Source organism: Aulostomus chinensis, chromosome 23, assembly GCF_037954235.1.
Source record: "Aulostomus chinensis isolate RoL2024-O1b breed Wild chromosome 23, RoL_Achi_v1.0, whole genome shotgun sequence".
Taxonomy (NCBI): Eukaryota; Metazoa; Chordata; class Actinopteri; order Syngnathiformes; family Aulostomidae; genus Aulostomus; species Aulostomus chinensis.
This window is the reverse complement of record NC_141342.1, coordinates 2,692,116-2,710,664: the sequence shown is the minus strand read 5'-3', so window position 1 is coordinate 2,710,664 and position 18,549 is coordinate 2,692,116. Positions and strand designations below refer to the sequence as shown.

General features: G+C 42.3%; 1 protein-coding gene across 1 annotated transcript in view; it reads right to left on the bottom strand.

The window, feature by feature from the left end:
• fasn (fatty acid synthase) overlaps nt 1-18,549 on the bottom strand; it is a 40,481-nt gene that overhangs the window by 19,435 nt on the left and 2,497 nt on the right. The window contains exons 2-13 of the mRNA XM_086194447.1: nt 14,268-14,403; nt 7,959-8,111; nt 7,615-7,788; nt 6,395-6,595; nt 6,151-6,273; nt 5,804-5,919; nt 5,538-5,672; nt 2,674-3,148; nt 1,714-1,901; nt 950-1,139; nt 755-849; nt 196-330 (exon numbers count right to left, since the gene is read on the bottom strand). Of these exons, the coding sequence (XP_086050573.1) occupies nt 196-330; nt 755-849; nt 950-1,139; nt 1,714-1,901; nt 2,674-3,148; nt 5,538-5,672; nt 5,804-5,919; nt 6,151-6,273; nt 6,395-6,595; nt 7,615-7,788; nt 7,959-8,111; nt 14,268-14,394 (2,112 nt within the window). The 5' untranslated portion in view covers nt 14,395-14,403. The remainder of the gene's footprint in view (nt 1-195; nt 331-754; nt 850-949; nt 1,140-1,713; nt 1,902-2,673; nt 3,149-5,537; nt 5,673-5,803; nt 5,920-6,150; nt 6,274-6,394; nt 6,596-7,614; nt 7,789-7,958; nt 8,112-14,267; nt 14,404-18,549) is intronic.

Below are 18,549 nucleotides of genomic sequence, written 5' to 3'. Positions count from 1 at the left end.
GTATATCATAAATGTTTGAGTGAAAAAATAAAGGTTGCAGTAAGCAAGAATGCAACTGACATGGACAATATACTGTTATGTGCTACATGTGTGAACTCTATGACAGACATTGTCAAGTCCATTATTCATGTGACGAATGCCCAGTAAATATCAGAGCTTCACCCTCTACCACTGAAACACAGAAGACCTGCTTACCTTCTTCAAAGCAGCCAGGAGGGCTGGAGCGATGGATTCCATGTAGTAGGAGTGGAAGGCCACACCAGCGCTGCGCACCTCTTTTGCAAACACCCCTTGCTCTTTCAGCTCCAACACAAATTTACTGACGGCCTCCTGATAAAACACGCAACATGTTACCACCCATCATTCTGGACCTGGTCAGAACTACAAGGTTAGAGAGAGATTAACCATGTCACTATCGTTTTAGCAAATCTGACTTTATTTTTAACCAACTGATTTGAGTACCTTGACATCATTTGTGTTGTCGCTACTACAGTCAGTGCAGATTTATTCTGCTTTCTTCTCTTTCTACCCTTCCATCTTTTTGTCTTCTGTCAGAATTATGCACATTTCAAGGTAGAAGAATTTCCAAACCTGCAGTAACCACCAAATGCAAACATCCCCATGCGAGCATATAGAAGGCAGCAGTCTGCAAGTTGCTTTTTGCTAAAGGTTGTTCAGTGTTGTCAGGTGGTAAAAATCAGTTTGGCTCTCTGAAAATGGGACAGCAGAGCTGAAGTGTGATCAAGTGTCAAACCTGAGGGCCGGAGATGGTGACTGTATCCTCGGCATTATGGCAGGCTGGGACCACTCCCTTAGGACACTGTGCCATACACTCCTTCCAGGTCAACCCTGGAGAGAATACAAAAGGTTAGCAAGTTTATTATTTGAAATTATTTTCAGGAACTTAGCTTATTAAATGTAATGGTAAAGAATCAGTGCTCCATCTCACCCACAGCAGCCATGCCCCCAGGAGGAAGTTTAGCTTCTTGGATGCAGCGACCTCTCCAGTAGGCGGCCAGGATGGCCTCAGTGTGGCTGAGGGAGCCATCAGCGTAGCCACAAGCCAGCTCTCCCACTGAGTGGCCAATGATGCCGTTAGGCCTCAGACCCAGCTTCGAGAGCAGGTCAATCTGAGCTATCTGGAACCAGGAGAGCCACAGAACAAACATCAGCCCACTTCCACGTTTTGGTGTTCTTTTAATTTTTAAAAATTACATTAATACTGTCCAGTTGCTTTAATGTTGATACCCCAAAGTTTAACCAAACCTTATGGACAGATAAAATCATTGATAAATCATAAAACCATTGAGCTTATGTCCCCCAAACACATGCCAGGCCTCTCATATCCAAACTGTTCACTCACACCAATATATTTAAAATCCTTAGTGGGTGCTGTGGTGGCTGCCTGCTCATTACCAGTCTTCTGGGCGGGTGAGTTGCAGTACAGTAACAATAACAATGATGTAGAATATGGCTTCTGCAATGATTATGAAACTGAGCAGATCATGATAATTTAGCAGTTACTGTGGGAAGATCAGATCCCCACCTTTTATTGGTTGCTACCTTCACGGTACTGCAGCTAAAATGCAATAAGTTAAACTCTGCTGAACTTGCACCTCACTCGTGCCACTGAAAATGACTTTAAGCCAACTGCTTGAATCGATCAAGAATCTTCTGGTGTGAGGGCACAGCAACATGTCATCTCCCCTCTACCTGTATGGCTGCAAGTCCTACGAAGGCATGAACAGTATCTTCAAATGTAGTTTCGTCTGCATTCATGAGCAGACGAGACACCACCAGACCAGTGTCCTTCAGGGCTGTGTCTGACCGCAGAATGGAGTCTCTGAAGTCTGGCAGTTGCATGAGGCTGCGGCCCATACCAGCCCACTGTGTCCCCATTCCTGGAGAAACAATACAGAGACACTGAGAGGAGCCATCTGTGTGAGGTCAAAGAAGATCTGAATTTATAAAAGTCTCATTCCAAAGATTAATCTTTTTTTTTTCTAATATTGTGAGAGATTAGCATTTTCTTTCTCCAGAAGCCAGCGATATTTGTAACCTGTATGCAAACACATCCAGTCAGCCTGGCTCTTTGTCAGAGTGATCAGTGAGTTCAAGACCAGGGTGGGGTAACTGCCCTCTCCCATCGCTACGTATGGTGTCAGAAGTGGGACAACTTTCGATGATGTCATCGGAGGTGTGCCCAGTGTGTGAGCTGCAAGCTGATATCATGCCAACGACCCTGGCTCTCTGCTGTTGTTGTCACTGAACATGTTTTGTCACTTCTGGAACTGGGTTCATGACCAGGTTGGTTGTGTGACTACTCTCTCCCTTCACACAGTGACTCCACACAGACCCTCTGTCTCTCTCCGCTAAATGTGCTCTCAGTTAATACAATTTTGGTACAGATTGATTTGATGTGAGTCAGAAATCGGGAGCAACAGGTCAGTACCCTTTTGAGTACAGACTTCATTACCTCTACAGATCGCTGTTAATACCAAGTCTCAACATGGACTAAGATCTCTACACTCATAAAATGCAAGTAAAGTATCTAAAAATAACACTTAAAAAATCAAGAGTAACATTTCCTTCTGCAATATTATGGATTTTCCATGAACTGAACATGTTCAACAGCAATGTTTTTTATTGAGATTAGAGCCCATAAAGCCTCACCTGAACAGATGTACCAGAGTGGCCTGGTGCTGGCCTGTGCCTGCTCTACCTCCGTGATGTCAGTCTGAGAGCCAATCAGAGTGTAACCTCTGAAGGGCATGCTGGCAGTGGGAGCTCCAGACACCTCATTTAACAATGACAGGAAGCTGTCATCAGCACTGTGTTCCTTCCCCTTTTGAAGCAAGGTGTTCACAGCAGCCTCTGTACGGCCGCAAGCCTGAAGCAGCCTAGGGAAGGCCCTCGGCCCCGCAGCAACGTCAGCTGTTTTTGGAGCATTCCTCTCAGCGGGACGAAGGATCACATGAACGTTTGAACCCCCAAATCCAAAGGAGTTGATGCCTATGATGCCCCCTCGTATGGGAATAGGCCGGTCAACAACTTGAACTCTACCATCAGTGAGGGCAGGAATGTCAGGATTAGGACTGTTGAAGTGCAGGTTGGGAGCCCAGACACCTCGCTCCAGAGAAAGCAACACCTACATGAAGCATTTGAGAAGAAACAAAGAGAAAGAGCACAATTTCAATGTTTTTAGTATAAATTGTACAGATCATAACAATAAAATTCTGTTATCAAATCAAACAAAAGTGCAAAACAAATCAATAAGTGATACTTCAACCAAAAAAGTGTATTTTAACTTCTACGTACTCAACATGAAATAAAAACAAATTCAAAAAAGCTTGAAATAAATATTTTTCCCCTCCTGAATTAATTTTTTGTGACACCAGAATGCAGAAACAGACAGACTCATATATTTACTAATGCTATAGCTTGAAGTGAAAGGTGACTGATGGCTAACAGGACAGAAGAAACTGTCAAGAAACATCAACAGTTTACAAACTCAAGCACATTGTCAAGTACAACCCATGTCTTTTTTAGCCAGCTGTATGCGCAGTAATCAAACACTTCGAATGGATGAGCGAAATGGAATTCATTCAAATGAATGAGGCAGCTGGTCACATGTTGTACTTCCGCACAATAGCGCCAAACTGCAAGAGTTTTGGTTAGTTTGTGTTCAGCTTAAATCAAAGAGGGCATACATGTGGTCCTTTTTGCTGTAAAGAAAACGTGGATGACACCAGGTGATGCCCTCGAGAGTTTCTAAATAGACAGTTTTACTGTTCCAAGCACTCAGTCGCCATAAGCCTCATGACAAACCAACATCACTGGCTTTTTCTTCTTCTTTGAGTCACAAGGAAGTGACACAGTGGGGAAAAATGTATTTGTGAGGTTAACACACCTAGCAAAGACTGCTGATGAGCTGTATTCACTTTTCAGCACTAATTTTACTCCTGCTAATTAAATACCATGAAAATATTTCTTTAATATCTTTAATGAAATGGTCTCTGATCTGCAGATATTTAAACAAGCGGTGGACAGCAAACCTGATCTAAAGCTGAGATGCATCTAAGTTGAATTTAATATTGACAATAAAACATAATAATATGTATTATGTATCTCCTTCTAACATACAAAGTCCTCAACAGTCAGGCTCCTTCATACCTGACAGAGCTCCTAGTCCCCTATTACCCAGCTAGAACCCTTCGCTCCCAGGATGCAGGGTTACTTGTGGTTCCTAGAGTTCTAACAGTAGAATGGGAGCCAGAGCCTTCAGCTATCAGGCTCCCCTCCAGTGGAACTCTCTCCCAGTTCCGGTCCGGAATGCAGACACCCTCTCTACCTTTAAGAGCAGACTTAGACCTTCCTTGTTGATCAGGCTTATAGTTGGGTCTGCTTAGGCTGGCCCTTAGATATGCTGCTATAGGCTTAGACTGCTGGGGGGTCTCCCATGGTGCACTGGGCTTCTCTCTCCTCCTCTCTGTCCTCCTATATGTGTCATACATAAACCATACTCATATGTGTTACTAACTCGTCTTGTTCCTTTGGGCTCCCCTCATCCCAGATCCTGGGTGCTGCTGGAGGAGGCTGCAGACCTGAAGAGGCTCAAGCTACCACCCGTAGCTCCACCTGCTCACGTCTGTCCATCAGTCTCTTCCCTTTCTCTCTCTCTTTATCTCTGCCCCTCCCTTTCCTTCTGCATGTCTGTCTTCCTCCATTATCTGTCTTTGTCTCTGCCCTGCTCTCCTGCTCTCTTTCCCATCAACCGGTCAAAGCAGAAGGCCGTCCCCACTGATCCTGGATCTGCTCCACATTCCTTCCTGTTAAAGGAAGGTTATCGTCACCGCTGTAGCAGGATGTGCTGCTGATGGAGAATTGTTGGGTGTAGATTCATTGAAGGAGTGAGGTACTGGACCTGCTCTACCTGTGAAGTGTCATGACATAACTTTTGTTGTGATTTGATGCTAAATAAATAAAACTGACTTGACTTGACTATTAATAACAGAGTATGTTCCTAATCATAACAACTCCCAAACCACTATTAATTGCATTTTAGTCCCACAGGGTGAGTCATCTTTCTCCACTTGGCTGCAAAACACGTGAATTTGATTGATATGCATGAGAATTCTATCAGATAATTGCAGGAGTCCAGTTTTAGTCCCACCTCTCTCAAGCTGTCCAAATGCAAATTCCCCTGCTTAAATTTTTGGCTTCCTATTTCTTTTATCCTCACCTCAGATTTCCCATCTTCTCAGTTTACAAGATTAAATGTTTAAATTAATGAAATTTATATTTCCTTCCCGGCAATGGCAGGTCACCAAAGCCAGGGAGCCTTCAACCCGTGTCCCACCAGAGCAGTTTGTCAGCAAAACAAAGTATTCGTTTTGGCCCACTGGACAAAAACACAGACACTGGTGACAAAGGCTACACTTCTCTTTAAAACACATCACACTAAATGTTAGTAAGTTTAAACGACACATAAAGAATAAGGTAGAATAAGTAAGTAATAACTTAGGTGTTCCCCTCACCTTCACCATGGCAGCCAGACCAGAAGCCGGTTCTGGATGACCCATGTTAGATTTGGTGGAGCCAATAAGCAGAGGCTCTCGCTGTGACTGACAGAAGACACCAACAATGCCGTTCACTTCCTGTGGGTCACCAACCTGCATATACACAAGAAGCCGCAGAGATAAGACACTACTGGTCTATTAACCACCTACTCTCCTGAGATGCAGGAAAGCAAAAATAGATCAAGAATGGAATAAAAACAGCAGGCTCTTGCATGTGCACTGACCTTTGTTCCGGTGCCATGGGCTTCCACATACTCGACCTGCTCAGGGGCGATGTTTGCTTCCTGGTAGAGAGAATGAACTAACCTCTGTTGCATCTCACCTGAAGGAAATGTTACACCTGAGGGAGCAAAACAAAGCTGTGAGGCAGGACAATAGGATGCATCTGTACTCATGTTTTCCCATCAAAGGCTGACACAAGCATGAAAACCCAACAATGACCACATTCTCACACAGGCCTCCTAGCTCATCATCTCATCTTGCTTGACGCAGATCTCTCTCTACAGGGCATAAAGCTGTTGTGACTTCCTCTTGGGTTCAGAACTCAAAGGCCCCAACTGTTCCTCCTCACCCTGCTCTTTGTATCCGTCCGTGTTGTTACCAGCGTTGACCACTGTTGCGTACACCCTTTTAGCCACCGACCGCTTGGTCAGCAGCACCGCCACTGCTGCCTCAGAACGACAGTATCCATTACCTGGATGACATAATGGTACAGATATTAACATTACATTGATATTCCCAGTAAAAAGAGTAACATAGGGAAAAAAAATTTAAGATGTGATTTCAAACTACACATTGGAAGCCAAAACTTTTACCTGAAGAGTCGAAGGACTTGCAGGTCCCCTCAGGACTTAGCATACCCAGTTTCATGAATTGTACTGATGTGTTTGGCTTGAGCAGCAGATTGACTCCCCCCACGAGGGCAGCATCACACTCGCCCAAGCAAATGGCGTGGAAGGCATTTTCTAAAGCCAGCAAGCTGGAAGAGCAGGCTGTGTCAATGGCAGTGCTGGGGCCTGGACAAATACAGGAGGGTGAGTTAGAACTGAAGACCCAGAAACCCAGATGTGACAGAAGGCAACCTCACAAGACATGGAGTGGCTGTGAGAGGCTGCATAATCGTTGAAATTAATTTAAATACGTCAATCAGAGTCAAAATGCAGATCTAACTAATATGTCTTGCAATCATGTCCACTTTATGGGTCACAGCAAAAATGCATAAAAAAATCTGGGGATGACTGAGGTGTGATGAGGGGGGCGAGGGTGAAGTGTGCCCTGAGCACATTAACAAATGGTTAATTATGCTAAGGCATTACATAACTATTAGCAATGTTAAACCTTATTTTAAAGTCTTAAAGAAAATGTTATTCTCATTTGAAAATTCAATTTGACTGTGGAAAAAATAAACCCAAACACCAAATAGTACCGCTGCAGCCAAACAACAACAGAGTGGTAATAATAATTATGCCATCTACATTTTATCCAAATTCCAAGAGGCTTAAAGATCAGATCATGTTAAACAAAGAGATCCACTTTGGAGTGAGCAGAGAGACAAATGGTCGCATGGTGGCAGCACTGGAACCCTGATGTGATGAGAACATCTCTAAATGCACCCCAACACGGTTACAGAAGTTTTATTTGGTGTAAGCAAAGTACAACAAGAACATTTGTTCAGGAATGCTTTCTAATCCTTGTCATGTTCAAAAGAAAACATGTCGCCTTACAATTCAGTCCAGATACAGACACACTAGTGTGACGATCTAGGCCCTTTCTTGGCTACAAAACACAAGTTACATAAAACATCTTAAACTGGGCTAGTGATCAAATAATGTCAACCAACAGCTCGAGTCTGAAAACGTTATTTGTGTGTGAGAGCATGATATTGTGTTGTAGCGTCACGTGATAACTGTACAAGGAGATGCAGATGTCACAGGCTGTAGGAGGTGAAGCAGTAAAAACCTTTTTGACATTACCCAGCAACTGCTGACTGTGTGTGTGTGTGTGTGTGTGTGTGTGTGCGTGCGTGTGCGCGTACCGTTGAAGTCAAAGAAGTAGGAGAGTCTGTTGGCTAACATGGCGCGCTGACAGCCAGTCATGCTGTAGCCTAGCAACTCCTCTGGGTCTCTGCTGAAGGCCTCGCCAGCCTCGGAGCCACTCACCCCGATGAAGACACCAGTCTTACTGCCACGTAGTGTAGCTGGGTTCAGTCCTGCATAATATTGATGAGTCAGCAGATCATGAACCCTTGTTTTTTTTCTGCACATTGCTCCATTGAAAGGTGACAAAGGCATTACAAAATAGTTTCGTTCTCCAGCAAACACACATACATACAATGATTGCTTTTTTTATACAATCTGACATAATTCATGGCGTCCTCACCTCCATCTACAATGGCCTCGTAGGCAACCTCCAGCAGGAGACGGAGCTGGGGGTCCATGGTGTTGGCCTGTTTGGGATGGACTCCGAAGAAGGCTGCGTCGAAGTGGCTAATGTCCTTCAGTTTACCATTTCTCTTCGGAAGACCGTACAGACCTGGAGCAAACACAGCAGAGGGCATTTTCCAAAAGATCCTCTCAAAGAAAGAAGTTGAAGAGAGAAATATTTAGGTTGCTGAAACACCGAGGGGAAATAATGTGCTAGTAAGTGCTGATGGTGAGGATGTCCTTCAAAGGAATGTTGTGTTACACAACATGTCAACCATTAATATCAACAAATCAACAGGCCATTAACTAGGAGATGCACGGGAAGCTCTCTTGATTGGGTGGGATACACGCTGGGGGTCGTTTTGTGTTTTAGCACCACAACTAAACACATCGGCTTGAGTAAGAATAGAAAGCAAAGCTACATTTTCTAACTTCATACACTTTGAGTGGTGGCCAGTTAGTTTTAAATATATTTCATTTCAGAGAGGTGTGGGGAAAAAAAGAAGAGCTGCAGCCACAGTGAAAGATGAGTGGTGTTTTCCTCAGTTTGGATGAGATGAAACCAACTACGCTTATGTCAATAATTACAGCAGAGTGGTCAACTACAGCACTGAGAGCTCGCTAAACAATTACTCTACAAAGAGGATAGAATGTTAAAGCACTTTCTTCACGTTAAAAGGGTTTAACACAATCCACCACATGATTTTTGATAACAAACTCAGTTTAAATGGTAAAGTATTGTTCTTCGGGAAGCTAAAAACTTAAAAGCCAGAATCAGGGAGAAAATGAACCTTAAACGTCTATCTAAAGGAGCCAGGGGGCAGGGCAGGGGTGGGACAATGACCAAGGATGCTATCAAGCTCATCAACACTGCTTGTCATTCTCCCTGTTTCAATAAAGACACCCTCAAAAGACTTGTTTTTCGGTCTGAGGGAACTAGTTCAACTGTATGTAGACTGAAGCTGGAAGCATCCTGCTGAATAAAAGAACCATTTTCAATAATGACCCGCTTCTTAGTGTCGAGGCTCCCTGTAACCACATGAGAACTCCCTCCAGCTGAACCTGACTGGATTTTTTTCCCCCGTTTTCCTTTCACTTCCCCTACTTTCCCATGATGCCTGGTGTGTGTGGTCTCTGCTGTGTCAGCTGGCTTGTCCAACCCTTTGAGTGCATCAAAATGTGAGCTGCCAAGCATTCAAGGATGAGCCTTTTATTCAGAGAAGGAGGGGAAAAAAAATACACAAGACAGAGTGGAAGCACTAGAGGAGACAAGGTGAAGTCATTGAAATGGGGACAAAAATAAAAGTAATAAACAGAGGAATGTTTTGAGCTGCTAAATGTTGATGAACAGCTTATTAGTGCTCAGGAAACGGGTAAGTTATCAGCTGCATAAAAGAAAAAAAAGGCAGGTTCTGTGATCAAAGTTGTCAATCGTCTGATTTAAAGAAAGTGGCCAACTTTTTAGGGAAATATTTTGATTGTCCATCATTTTTAGAGCAAGACAAGCAGATAGAGAACCCAGTTTCCTCTTTGCTTGCATTATGGTGCTCGAGACCCCCACCAGATGGCTGCTAGTTTGCTTATCTGCAATGACCTCTAGCAGTGGGGCAGGAGGGGCTGTTTAAAAAAAGTCATCAGATACACTTTTCACCAAAACTGTCTTTTCCTGAATGAACAGAACTTGTGCATTTTCTGTAAAAATACTAAATTAGGAGTTGTTGCTATCAGAGTCAGAGACGTATGTGGAACTACTTTCCCGACCAGGCCCAGTGATTTGATGCAGCACCTCAAAAGCCCCATCAAAACTTCGCGAACGCTGCTCCTCAGTGTGGCCGACTTTTTCATGAAAGATGAGGAGGATGACTTCTGAACAAACAAAGACTCTGATCCTGATCTATTCAAGCTGGAATTTATAGAGAGGAGGAATTGCAAGCTTTGGAATCTTAGAGACAACTGCGGGATGGGAAGCTGAGGCTGTCAGTGAGTCCAAGGAATACACACACATAGTGCACACAGAGAGAGAGGTACATATATTTACTTGTCTGGCTCTTAAAATGATGGGTTGTAAGTATTTTCCCTTTAAATGTCAATAACTAAAGTGCAAGATGACAGTCATAGATCATATTGATGGTCTGAAATTCACATAATTTACTGATTGAATAAGTAAAGCAAAATGGAAAAAGGCCTTTTTTCCCTAAGGCTGTCACAAGTTAGAAGAATTGATACATCTGCAATACAAGAAGTCTGAAAAAATGGTCTGTTAATTATTTTGACAGAATTAAAAAAAGGTACTGAATCGACGCGGGGGAATAAATCTATAAACAGGCGGAAATGTGGAAGAAAGCCGAGTGGTCATCAACATACCCACCACATGACAGGTGGTGAATTCAACACACTTATGAACAGGGGTGAAAGTGAGCCGGAACAGGCCGGAATGCAGTTCCAGTAAAATATTCACAGCCAGAACGGAGTACCGTAAAAAACAGAAGGAGAAGGGAGCTGTCAAAATCCCATATTAAATAAAGAAAACGACGTCTGAAGGCGGTTTCACACTGAACGCGGCAGACGCGGCGCGCTGCGCGGGGTGGGGCGCAAGCACGCGCAGCGGTATCGAGTTGCTGGGTTTGGTTTGCGCTCATGTGACGTCACAGCGCACATACATACACAATGAATGGACTTCCCCCGCGCAGCCTGCGCCTTGTGCGTTCAGTGTGAAACTGCCTTGACACGGAGTCGTGCCCATGAGAACATCTCCGCATGCGAGGCGTTTCTGGTTGGCTGACAGACGGACACGTGGGTCACGTTACCAGCATTGATAGTTTTGATTGGTTAAAACCACACGCGTGCTGCTTTCACGGAATGAAAAAAAGAGAAAGAAAACAAAACAGAGGGCAAAATCAAACTAGTAATTGTTCCTGAAATTTTCCACGTTTTGTGTTGTGTCACTCACTTTTAAGTGTAAATTGATATTTTGCTAAATAAATCACTGAATGATATTGATGATCTGTTTTTTCATGTCTGCTTTTCACAGTAATTGCCCACTACAACAGCGAACAGGCAGTTTTCAAAGCATTTCCAGGGGTAGCATGGGAAGGGTGGGGCTATGGGGGCTGCAGTTGTGTGGGGAATAGACACCCAAAAACTCTAAGAAAAATCACCCAAAAACGATTAAAAACCGTAAAACTTCATCGTTTGTTTTTTTTTAACAGTTCAAGCAAGACTTTTAAGCCACTTTCACCCTGCTTATGAATACTAATAATATTGTCAATAGCCATAAACATCCTTACAAATGTGCTGGGATGTGTTACGTGACTTTTGCTATGGGGTACACACACTGCATGTATTGAATAAGTTTATTATTTATACTGTTCTGTCGAGCCATCCATCTTTTGACTCCTATCACAAATTGGGTCATTGGGTGGAATATGTATTATTTATTCTTCCAGTGTATTCTTGACTACATTTGGATGTTTCCTAAACAAGGACAGCAGGAGGCTACAGCTGACCCCACCCACCACACCTCATCCCTCAGGTCACAATGCAGAGTTTATGTTTCTCTTTCCTGACCAGTGAACATTTTTAGTATAGTCATTTGCTGTATTATTTATTTTGAGCTGCTATCGGTGCAAAAACACCTCCACAGCATCTAATTACAACAGCCACAATGGAAATACGTCCAGCACTTCCAACCACGTAATTTGTTCTTTTAGAACCAACTGTCCGATAAATAAACTAATCCTTCACTTTGTGATGTAACTCACTCCAACCCAAAGGGAGCAGTCAAAGAGCCTCTGTCTTGGAGGTGCTGACTCTCAGGAAAACTACTCAACACCTGTTGCAAAATCCCCCAGGGCCCGCAGGAGATAAGAGGCCAGCGAAAGTAGAGAAGTGATGCCAGGGTCCCCCAAACTGGACATTCTCCTATCCTTGGCTGGGTCTTGACATCCATCCATGAATATCACAAATGGAATCAGTGACATGTGACAGCGCTGGCGAGCCCAAATCCCAACCATTCTGGTATCGTTACATCAACCTAATTTTGTCCTAAATAAGTGTTGGCGTAATGACAGCAACAATTATGTAACTTCTGAAGCCCTCCAGACAAATAATTGTGTCTGCAGCAAATGTAGAATGCAAAGAAAAGGTTACGGCCTAATCATAAACTGAATTGTCGAAGTCATGAATGTTTACAGCTTGACCTGCTAACATGACAAGCGAGTGAGCAAAGCGAAAACAAAGTTAACACAAGAGGAAGAGTTCGGTCTTATCAGTATGACCTCTAACAAGTCACATCTTTATCAGAATTATGTTTGTGATTAAAACGGGACTCATTCTACAACACTGAGTCAGTTAAGATCCAAATTGTCAAATCCAAGAGCACAAATTACAGAGCATTAAACGAAGAAATATGAACAAATTCAGAAAGGTGGGGGTTATAAATAAGTACCAGTTTAAAAAATGCTTTTAAAACTGGACAATGATCATAAACACTTAAAATACAAAGTTTGAAGGGAAGGATGGAGAAGCCCCTTATCTACAGGGTGCACGTGAGTGCTCACCTGAGTAATGAAAGCTGTTCACTCAGACCTGTGCAGCACTTTTGAATGAGTCCAACAGGAAGCAGACATTACAAAGCTTAAATGGCCACCTACCTAAACATATGACTGACAATAAGTCGCATTGCTCAGTGTTTGCACTCACAACAGACAAACATGCAAGAAAAGCTGATCAGATTCGTGAGTGCATGTGCGTCTGAGAGAGAGAGAGAGAGACAGACAGACAGAGAGCGAGAGAGAGAGGGAGGGAGAGAGAAGCTGTCCTCAACAACTTTAACAATGATACCAATAACCTCCCCCTACGAGAAGAAGTGCCACACCAAGAAAAACACACACACACACACACACACACCAAATCATGGACCACATGATCCCCACATACAGACAGACACTCAAGCACTCTAAACCTGTGGTTGTGATACAAGAGAAGTTTAACATTTTTGTGTAGTGCTTGGACTGTACACCATTGCAGGTTACCAAAAATGACCAACCCTGTTTTACAGATACAGTTGGGCAGCTATGGCTGGAAAAAGGAGTGGCACTGAGAGGCTAATGCAGGGAGTCAACCCCCAGGTTTCACAGCTGTACTTGGAGACGCTACAAAAGCAAATTCTCTGTGATAAAGCAGCTCCTGTCTCGAGACGTCTGAAAAACACTCTCTGTCCACAGTGACAAATCTCAAAAGCATGACAGGCCTACATTTGCTCCTCATCCACCTCTGGCAAAAAAACAGCAACAAAAAAACAAACAAAACAGACAGCCTGGCTGATCAGATCATGTCCCTACTAACTAATTACAGAAGAAGTCACAGACAACAGATTTCATCTTTGCTGGCTCATGCACCACTCTGTGCCACATAGCAGCAGCAACAGCCAGTCACACTGCAGCGAGACTGCCATTTCTTGCAAATTTCCCCATATATTTACTCTCATTCGCATCTAGTTTTAATGTACCAACAAGCTGTCCTTCCAATAAGCTTCTACTTGACTGATAAATCATTATTGCTACGTGATTAAAAAAACAAATACAACAACATACAGACGTCATGACGACTGACTGACATTGTCAGAGGCTAGGCACACCCTGAACTAAGCACTCTTGTTTCTCCATTTGGCGGTCCATGCAACGAGGTTATCAACCATAAAAATACTGACAAGTGTGTTGGGGGCCACTTATGTGGGTGTTAACTAATTTCAGACCTTGCTTTCCCTTTTTTAACCACCTTGCATTGATGGATGACTCGGGGAAAAAGCACATTTAGATTATCAAGGAAAGCAATGACCAACATAATCAGAGGTGACATTTAAGACTTGGCCAGCAGCTGTTTCCACAGAAAATATAAACAATAGTTCCTTTTTACTCAGTTAAACAAATGTACAGCACAACAGACCAATAATCGCACTTAGAGGCTCCAAAATCATCTAGAATCAGGAAAGCAACCATAAACTCAGAAAACGATGCTCAAATTTAGCATTCTGGAGCACCCTAGTGGCCTGGAGCAAATGTCAAATAAATCTGCACTGATGCCCATGCTGTACTGTACCACTGATTTGGTCCAAATCATCCTAGTGCATTAGTTTTTGTGTGAGCGAACAGAACAAGCCACAAGGATAATAAAACATTTACTCAAACAAGCTGCACCACGGAACCTAACATGCACACATCTCTAATCCTGGAACGTCAGATCCAGCATTGTGAGGGGGACTCACCTGGTGTCCACCTCCGGTCGTCCTCTGTCACCATGTCCACACCGTTGATGAGGTTCTCCCAGAATTCCTCCAGGTTGTCGGACTCGGGCAAACGGCCTGATATCCCCGCCACAACTATGTCATCCATGCTGAATTACTGAGGGCAGAAAGAGGACATTTTGTGTCAGATGGAGAGACATTCAATACTCATCCTGACGATGTCATCAACAGTCTACTAGCTGATCCAACCAGTGGAACTTGAGTTCTACATTCTTGCTTCAGGGCTAACACACTTAGTTAACCGCAATGTTGCAGTTGCAAATAAACAGAGAATTAACAAACACCAGCAGGATACTAAGTTTACTCAACATCAGAACAACAAACACTACATAAAGGATGTGTGCACTGCGAAGCATGCCGTCACTGTGGCCTCGACCATCGAAATGTTTCCAGCTTATCCTTTAGTCCCCATGAATATTTGTGCCAAATTTGAAACAAACAAACAAACAAAAAAACAGCATCCTGAGATATCACAAAAAATATTTCTAGCTGGAACATGGAGGCATTTCACAAATGCACAAGTACTTGAGATCCTTTGACAAACGAGCACTTGATATCAAACAATAATTCTGCCACGAAGGCGATGTTCTCCAGGCTGTTTGCCATCTGTTGCAATAACAATTAAACAGATAACAATGCAACGAGGAGGGGGGGGGGGGGGGGGGGGGCAAGGAAGAACCCATTAGGATTTGAAGCACATCTGAATAAAGGGGCGGATCCTGGATTATTTTTTAAATTCACTTTTTAAAACATTGCTAAAAAGGAAAATTACAAGGACTGTCTTATAAAATTGGTGGCTCAACACAAGATAATGTTTTTTCTTTTTACTCAATACAGTATCAATATTCCACTCCCTAGTATTGATATCATGATACTGCATCATGACTCTCGTACCGTATGTCATTCAACTTTGCATAGATCTTTTTAATAATTTTGAATGTAAATTCTGAATGAAGAGTTTTGGCTCGACTGATTAATAATACAGGATATACACGTTAATAGATTTCCCCACGAGGTGTACAGCAAGTTTTTTGCTTTATTTTGAAATTTTCACAAAATTATGCAGAATATTGCAATACGTATGTTATAATGGCATACAGACATTACAGATAAAAATGTGTTGCGACTCATGTATCACAATACATTTCAAGTAAGACGAACACTGCATTGATATGGATAAAACTGTCTGGCTCAAATTATTATTGGATGGATAATTTGGTTAAATATCAAAAGGCTGTAGCTTTTCTCTGCATCCTTTCGAGAATACCTTTTTTTTCCTAGTAAACAACATCCTTATTTGGAGAAATTTACAATTCAATCTAAATTTGCATAAAATCCCCTCCTGCATGAGTTACATATATGAGCAGCACACGCAGCTTTCAGAGAGGATGCCTGGTTCAGCGAGTGTGTCTCGTACGGGCCGTTACATTTCATCTCACTGATATCGCACAAATAACACCATCAGCCCTGGCAAAAAGAAATATGTGCAATACTCAAACACTTTGACTATATTTTTGATCACAGAAAATCCAAAAAGGTATAAAGGCTGTAATTCCTACTTTACATGTTTCAGTGTTGAAGCATATGTAATCGTGTTGGCATTGACTGGCAGCTTTGGACATGAGGAGTCCCGCCGAGCATGCATGACAGAGCAATTTCTGCACACAATGTCGTCCGTGTACACGAGTGTAGAAATCCATGATGTAGTGTGTGTGTGTGTGTGTGTGTGTGTCTTGGTCTTTGTTCCTTGTTTCTAGGCCAAGCCTTTTTGTGTCACCAGGTGCTCTGATCAACCAATAAGCAAGCAGCTTGGGACACAGCTGCTCTGAATCATCAGACTTCTTCCTTCTCACACTGAGATCTTTTTAGTTGAAGAACCGAGTCCATGAGAATCAGACCACGAGATCATGGCTAAATCGTTTTAAAATAAATATTCAAGCCAATCATCAGTCCTGAGCCTCCGTGTGGCTCAGCTGAGGGGATTTGGTGTCCAAGATGTGCTGGCTTGGGATTAGAATAATAGAAGCACCTTTAGTCCAATATGTAGCCTTACATGACCTGGATCTCACACACCAACACCCTGCACAAAACACACACCACTTCATCCATGTGTTGGCCCTCAGAAATCAATAAAATGGAGGACACGTTGGACTGGATTGGGTACAAATACTGTTATGTGACACAAGAACTGCTTTTGAGTTACTGTACTTGAGTGCAGTGAGTGTACTTTTTGTTTTCATCTCATTACGTTCATCGGCTTCTTCTTGTTGTTTGCCTCCAGCTGCTGATTTAAAGATGATATTGGTGATTATTCCTCAAGTTAAAGAGAGTGTCATGTGAGGATGTAAATAGGCATTTTGCTAGATGAGCAGACATCCACCAAGATCCACGCAATCACTTCTATTACAATCCCAATTAATACCTACATGTTCATTGATATTAGTCAGTAAAATGACAAAACGCTTCTCATAAAAACATGAAAATATGTGAAAATTTCACAAAGATTTAAATCTTGCTGGCCAAATATGGACCTGGAAAGCAGGCAAGCTTTGTATTACTGGGTGCCACCTTTGCTTGAAAATGTTTGCTGTTAAAAAAAAAAGAAAAAAAAAAAGAACAAACTTGTACAAAGTTTTTGTTGTTGTTGTTGTTGTTTTTTTTGTTTTGTTTTTTTAGTTTAGTCTTGTGCCCAAATCAACTTTTATTTTCAACCTTCATTTCTGCATCTTGGTATAAAATTGAAATCCTCATGTGGACTCTCGCACCTTTTTGTAAAAAATAAAACAGAATGTTTTGTAAAAAGCAAACCAATCTGATACAGAAATACAATCTGTGACCGACACAATTACAAGGGTCATCAAAGGTATCAGAAAGATACTGGTATATTTGTAGGGATCTGTAGACATCTTAAGTTCTTTCATGGCATAACTTAATATAACTTATTTTGTTAGCAAGAGATTTAATAAATATGATCTGAGGGGACTTACTTTTATTTTTAAACCTTTTCACCAGACATTTTCATGAGGAGCAATGTGTGCTTTGATTTCAACTGCTTGAAATATTCAACTTCTACTCATACATATTTCATTTGTTTAATATTTCAGCAAATTTATGTCAGAACTAGGATGTAAAATGCATTAAATTGTAACTGAGGTTAAAAAAACAAGTACAAATATTGTGGTGTTGGTTTGAAATCATAACAATTCAGATCTCTTCTTTAATCTCAAGAGAAAATGATGTAAAAAACAACAACAACAACAACGACAACCAAAAACCAATGCTAAAGCTAGTGAAAGCTAATGGATCTGCCCCAAAACATAGTGGGTCCTTCCTCGATTGACGTTCCATCAATTTCCTCCTAAGATTTTTTTGTGTGTGTGTGATCTTGTTGACAAGCACACAAACTGAACAAACCACACAATCTGCACCGCAGAGGTAAAACTATGGAAATGATAAGCCCATGCACTGTCACATGACCGCTTTTTGGTTTTATTTCAGTCTAAATCTTCAACTCAAATGGCATTTAGGAGCAGACAAGTTTAAATATCCGCTGATAACGAAAAAGGAGAAGTTCTAATGTGACTGAGGTAAAATTTTCTAATGAGAACTTCATACTTGAGTACAGATGGACATCCCCTCCACCTCCGGCTGTGGTGAGAAGTTCTCACTAATTATATTGGACAAGGATGAATGAGTGTGTACATTGTCTTTCATAGTTATCCCTCACGACACTACCATCAGCCCTACCAGCCTGGACATAGTTAGGCTGTGACAAGTCAGATCATGCAGTGGGGTGCTGCTGGCTGAGCTTGAGGAGAGAGAGAGAAAAACAAAAAACAGAGGGCGGCACCACAACGCAGACAAAGCGACATCGAATTAGGATTCTTGTCCTCCGACTGAGGAGGACAAATGTGGTTTAAAGCCATTTTCCTTCAGTTCCAGCTTTTTCTCACACTCCAAGGACACGCCTTCACTAAAACACGCTCTTCAGACTTTTTTAGCCCTCACTTCAGTCTTACAGGCATCTATTCTGCACCTCTTGTAACAAAATCTTTGCAGACCTGGGTGAGGGTGACACGAGGTACACGACAGCTGCATCTCATTTCTGTCTGTAAACCTAAACTTAAGGCTGAAAAACGTCATGAACAAACTTTTTTCTTAAAAAAAACATTTTATGAACCGATGTCTGGAAGCAAAAACTGTCAATATGTTTCTGTGATTGAACACTTATCTTTAGCACAAA